The 6394-nt window shown below is 44.5% G+C and overlaps 1 protein-coding gene across 1 annotated transcript in view; it reads left to right on the forward strand.

The window, feature by feature from the left end:
• The window catches only part of LOC102681071 (plexin-A4-like), a gene marked incomplete at its 3' end in the record, with an annotated part of 58703 nt that extends 52309 nt beyond the window's left edge, over positions 1-6394 (forward strand). The window contains exon 3 of the mRNA XM_006612851.2: positions 5897-6394. Coding sequence (XP_006612914.1) covers positions 5987-6394 — 408 coding nt within the window. The remainder of the gene's footprint in view (positions 1-5896) is intronic.

The raw sequence follows: 6394 nt of genomic DNA on the forward strand, positions 1-6394 counted from the left end.
TCGTTTCCTTTTTATTTTTTTTTTCTTTTATTTCTCTCTCTTCTCTCTCTCTCTTTCTCTTTCGGTCGCAGCTAAGATCGATCCAACTTGGTCGCGAACGATCGCATTCGTTACGCGGAAGTTTTCTTTAAGAAGAAGTTTATAGCTCGAGATATTTCCCACGTTCGAGCAAGGTAGTTTTCCTCGTTCGGATATCCTCGCGTTTTAAATTCGTTCTAACAACCGACACCGAGGCCATAACGTTGTTGCTGCGTGTTGCACATCTGTTACTGAATCTTTTTAACAAACGTTTTTTTCGTTGATTTCCTTTTTTCCTTTTTTTTTACTTCCTCGATTCTCGAGGACGAGCGCTTAGTCATCGAGTAATTTTGTTCTCATTGTTTGTCCAATCGGGAAATCGAGGAATCTCGAGTTGAAACGGGGGGACATTGAAAGAATGAAAAGTTTATCAAGCAATTTTTTTCTACAGATCGTATTGATTGTATTACACGTACAATTTCTTTCGTGAGTGAGTCATATTCTGCTTTTAATCAGGTTCTTCTTGTTCTATTATACGAATTTTTCCCGATGAATCACTATCACGAGCTTAATTTTTTAAACAATTATCGAGTTATGATGAAATAGATAGTATTGATGGATGATGGATATAAATGATCGATATAATTTACGTCCTATATATATATATATATATATATATATATTCACGCAATATTATTTATTTATCATTCTTCCCATTTATCAACTTACATTCAATTAATTAATAAAGCGATAAATCGTGTCTTATATTTCAATCTTCTGCTCGAGTCTTTAATATTAGTTTTGATTTAATTAAATTCTATAGTTCGATCCTTCGAATCTCTTAATTAAAAAGAAAAAGAGGAAAAGGATTGGAAAAAAGCGATACGATAAATGCACGTAACAGCAGTTGAAGTTGCATTAAAAGAATCGCTGCATTCCCCTTTCGGTCCCTTCCCCGTTATCCACCCACGCTTCCTCCTCGACTCCATTCTTTTTCTCCATTCCAGTGAAAAGTCCCGACTCGAGGTTTACCAAATGATCGCATTTGTTACGGGGAATCGCGGCTTGGAAAAGCAGTTTACCCCCTTAAGGCAGCTTCTCTCGCTTCGGTAACGGGTCGCTTCTTTAACCCATACGTGACTCCCGGCCTCGTAATTTACTCCTGCTCGTCCAACTATTTAAATTCCACCTTTCCTCGTCCACTGTATTCTTCGAATCGAGCTGCATTCTGTTATTCTCTCTCTCTCTCTCTCTCGATATCTCTGTTTAAAATTCTTAAGGTATTGGCGCGATCGCGTTTCACCTGGCAACATCTGTGTCGACGCCATTCCCTTCTAACGAGCAATCGAAGGATCAAAGCCAACGTTCTGGCCCGATTTCAGGTTCGAATCTGTTCGAGAGACGACCTTGATTTCACGAAGGTTCGACGAACCGAGTTTCCCTCGCTCTCCACCGTGGCCTTAATCGAGCTCTCGCACAACTCCATCTACATCCGATTTCGAACGATTCGAATTCTTTGGGGGATCAACATCGACGTTATTTACCGCGTTTCGCGTTAAATTTAATCCTTTGCCTCGTATTTCTTTCTCTCTCGAAGATTCTCTTTCGATACTTTCTTACTTTATGACTCGCCGTGTGACCCATTTAACCGATGATTCATCTCTCTACATTTCCGAAATATTATCTTAAATTTCGATTAATCCTCGTGAAATCTCGTATATGTATATAGTATAATCTAAGCTAAACATCACGAATCAATATCGTCCAACTATCCAACGTCCTTTCTATCCAACAGAAATACGCAATTACCCGATATTTTTATCCGGTTCTCGATACTTTACCGCATCTTTCCACGCGTCTTCTTTATATATATATATATACATCCAACTATAAAACTCCGACCGACTATAATACACGTAGCTTCTTGAAACGTTGAAAGGGTGGAGGAGAAAAGCTTCTTAAAAGTTTCTCGCGCGCATTCCGTGGATAGTGGGTCACCGATGTTTCCATCGGGGAACATCCCACTCGACTGGTAAAACGAGGCGAAAAGCACATACGTACAACGGCCCAAGTAAATAAAAGGGTACAAAAGCCCTCGGCATCTCGCGTGTTTCCGTGGAAATGATGAGATATAGGGAGCCGCCGCGTAGGGAAGTGCTCTATCGGTGCTGCGCTATCGCACGGAAGCATCCGTCGGTTTTCCATTAAAATAAACGTGCATATTAAAGCGCGTACTTTGTAATTAAAATTAACGCCCGACCATTTTGCCCCCGAGGCTTTCGCACAGAAATTACTTCGCGTAATACGAATCGACCTGCGTGCTCGCTGCGAAATCGTCCGCGTTCCGCTACGTTTTTTTTCTTCCTTTCTGGATCGAAATCTCGACCAATCTCGATATAACGATCGAATTATATTGATTAAAATAAAGAGTTATAAAAAATTATAAAAGATCACAATGAATCTTTGCATCTCTCATTGGAACGAAGCCAGATTTAAGATTTCTCATTTCCGGATTAATCCGTGAAACTTTTCTTTACCGGTAAACACGCTAATTAAAGTGTCGTTTCACGCTTGTTTGAATTTCCCTGGCAGAGAGGTGGTCCCCGCGGTACGTGGATAGATACAGCGTTCTTTCTATCGCTACATCATCTAAGAGTTGGAATATCGCAAAGAAAACGAACGATAAAAACGATCGTTAATTACCAAAGATACGCGGGGTTGCGTCGGAAAAATTCGGGCAAGATCGGTGGTTCTCGGTACACTTCCCCCACTACCTCGCGGAAATATCGCGATCTCGCTCGAAACGTAGCATTAATATTTTCGTGTTAGTATTCAAACGCATTCGCGACTCCACCCAGTGTTTCCATCCCACTTCGCGTCGCTCACGAATATCTCGTTCCGATGTCGGCCGAAATTTTCCGATCCTTGCCGAAGTCGGGATCCACGGTTCGGCGACGGGACGATCTCGCTTATCCCTATTAATTACAGCGTTAACCTACATACGAGGTGCGTGTGTCGCAGCAGAAGCGGCAATTCACGGGGAAAGGCACGCGTGCGTTGAATCAGATAGCGCGGAAAGAAGAGAAGCATCGCGTACCGCGACCATCTTTCCCTTCGATCTTCGTGGCGCGCGCACGAGCGCAGCTGGAAAGCACACGGCGCTCGTTGCACGCATACCTGCTCGACTCGTACGCGGACTCGAGCTCTCCCCTTCTACGTGGAATCAAGCGTTCCTGAATATCTCCCGATGCTTATCTACTTGTCGGTTACCCGCCGCGATCCTCTTTCCACCGATTCCCCCGTCTCGATCGGGTTGCGTGCTTCTCTACGTACGTACGAGGCTCGAAACAACACAGCGTTTTACCTTCATCTCGTACGTACGAAAGCTACGTACGAGAGGACGAAACGCGACGCCGTGTAGGATGTTACGCGCGAGGTAGAATGGTAGAGAAACTGCGTGCGAGCTCGTTGGATCGTTTACCGCGTTCCTATGGCGTGTTTAAATCTCACGCCACGGGGAATCGCTTTCGAAGTCGTTTTGTTTGGATGGATAGAGAAGGAGGGGGAGAAGAGGAGGATTTTTGCGCATTTCAAAAAATATAGATTCGAAAAATATAGGCGAAGATTTTTTTTTTCTTTCTCTTTCTCGCGTCGAGGAATTATTCGTAAGTAAAGGCGAGATCGAGTGGGGATGTTTGCTCTTCGTCACTGCTACATCGTCATTCCTAATTTTATCCGGCGTTACTTAATACTTTATTGTCATCGCTGCGAATACGTTTACGTTACGTCCAACTTTCGCCTCCAAACTTTCACCTCCAATTTTGTATTCGGTTTTGGATCTCGAGGGATCAAAGAAACGAAAGATCGATCTACTTTCGAAAGAACGGAAATTCTAGTTTCTCGTGTTCTTCGGTTACAGTATCGCGATGTCGATTTGCCGTATCGATTGGCACGTTAGCGTTAATTTTAGAGCAAAGGTGTTATATTCGAGTCCGATGTATTTCCAAACCGAGACATCGTTATGCTTCTTGCTTCGATAATAGGAACGTCATACTCGTGGAATGCGATTCAACTTTTCAACGTAACAACGATTAGATTCGTCGCCAATCAATGACTCACCCCTCGATAATTTTTTTATCTCCAAGGCGAATAATATCGTCCATATCTCGATATCATGGTCCTCGCGATCCATTTTTCCCGAAAAGGGAATTTCCAAAATTTTCTTATCTTTCTCGATCGAAACCCACGAATCATCGTCAATTACAATTACGAGGAAAACATTGCGAGTGAAAGGGAAGGAGGGTTGAGTTTCGGTACAGTTCCACCCATAAAGTGGAATCGACGCGTTGCAGAAGGGAGGCCTCGACAGGGTCCCTTTCCAAGAATAGGTGTTCGGAAAATAAGGAAAGTTTTTGTTGCGATTGAACGTTACCCTCCGTCGCGATAAGAAGGAACGAGCACGAGGAACACCTTTTTCTTCCGCATCCGCTCTTCCTTTCCCTCGCCGTACAAATTTTTCCTCTCCTCCTCTCTTTTTCTTATCTCTCTCTCCCTTTTTCTTCACGTATTTCCTGCGCAAAGTCAAGCGTTTCATTTCGTTAAGAGGGAGCGCGCGTTTGGGGTTCCGGATTCAAAGGCAGAGGCTCGTTTCCCTAGTCGATAAATTGTCAGGGACTCTCCCCTTCGATTTTCGTCCTCTTTCTCCGCAATTTCGCACGCTCAACGTTCTCACCTCCCTTTGTCCTTTTCTTCCTCACTTCTTAGAAAGACTTTTTAGAAAGTTGTCCAGCAACTTTTCCGCGATATAATTATCGTATATAAATATACGTATTTTCGTGTTATCGCGATAGATAAAAGATACAACACCGAATAAATCGTTGTAGATACGATAATATTATCGAGTCTGGATTCCCTTGAATAAACCTCAGTACAGCCAATCTCTCTTTACGCATAAACTGATCGGTTCGATAAGTCTCCACTTCGACTGTCCAGAACAAATACACGGAATTATCGCGTGGCACTTAAATATATCTCTCCAAGTGTATACTTACCATCGCCGCAAAATGGACGAATCCATGGATCGTTCGATCCTTTGCATCAGAAATTAAGCTTGGGTTTATTTTTTCGATTACTTACAAACGCGATTCGTAAACGGAATTCGCGTGCTCGAACGAGGAGATAATTATTTCCTCGTCGGCGAGGTGTGCCGTGTCCCAGGTGTCGTTGATCCGGCGTTAACTTGCGATTAATGTAAAACAGGCGTATAGTCACGCTAAACGTCCGCGAAAATGGGTGGTAGTACGCCTTTGATTTAATGCCGTCCCTCGTTAAAACACGTCTTTATACACTTTGCACGATCCGTCCGCCATCTGCGTTTTCCATCCGCGTTTACGACTCGATCGTTTTAAACTCGGCCAACTGAACGCTTCCTCCGTGTCTGGGAAACACAGTTCAAGCGCGTAAACGGGAGAGAAATTTCCAAAAGAATCTCCGAAATTAATCCTTTGCTCAACGATGACTCTCGGTCATCACTTAAATTAATGCCGTAACTCCAGCGGTGATATATCGGCGAAAATATTTATTTATGTTTATTTTTTTTAGAATATCGCTTCGTAAATAGGTTCCTAAGCTCTTATAATCTTATCTTATGAATAATTATCTTACGAGACGAACGCGCTCTGAGTTCGACCGAGCGAAACAGGAGTGCAAAGGGTTAATAGGACGAGGCGTTTCGCCCTTATTTTCCACGCGAAAAAATGTAAATTTGGCGAATGTCGAGAGCTCCATCTCCTCTTGACGAGATGTACGATACGTTTCGTAATAAAGGGGGATGGAGAAAAGTGGATACGATTAATTACGATTTCTCGTTTGTGTCCAGGTGTGGGCGAGGCTCGTCGAGGATTCTCGGGCGCAGCGAGGGAGATCGAAGTAGTCGGAGGTAGAAGAGTAGAAATAGGATAGACAAAAGATGGTAGTCTTCCCGGGGAGGAGGAGTAGCAGCGAGGGGTCAGCGAGGAGGATGGGATGGACGGTGTCGCATCAACAGCAGCTTCGCCTTCTCCTCTCGTTCCTGGTGCTGCTGTCGCCCCGACTCCCCGTCCGCTCGACACCCGCGGACATAGTGCAAAGGTTCCACGACCCGGAGGTGAAGAGGATGAACCACTTGGTGGTGGACAAGAACACGGGGCGGGTGTACGTGGGGGCGGTGAACAGGCTCTATCAGCTCTCGCCCGACCTGAGCGTGGTCGTGAAGGAGGTGACCGGGCCGAAGGGGGACTCGAACGCCTGCTCGATGATCGACTGTCCCAGGGAAACCCCGACGCGGCTCGTCGACAACGTGAACAAAGCGTTGGTGATCGACTACACGACCACCAGG

Source organism: Apis dorsata, unplaced genomic scaffold (genome assembly GCF_000469605.1).
Source record: "Apis dorsata unplaced genomic scaffold, Apis dorsata 1.3 scaffold_127, whole genome shotgun sequence".
NCBI classification, from domain to species: domain Eukaryota; kingdom Metazoa; phylum Arthropoda; class Insecta; order Hymenoptera; family Apidae; genus Apis; species Apis dorsata.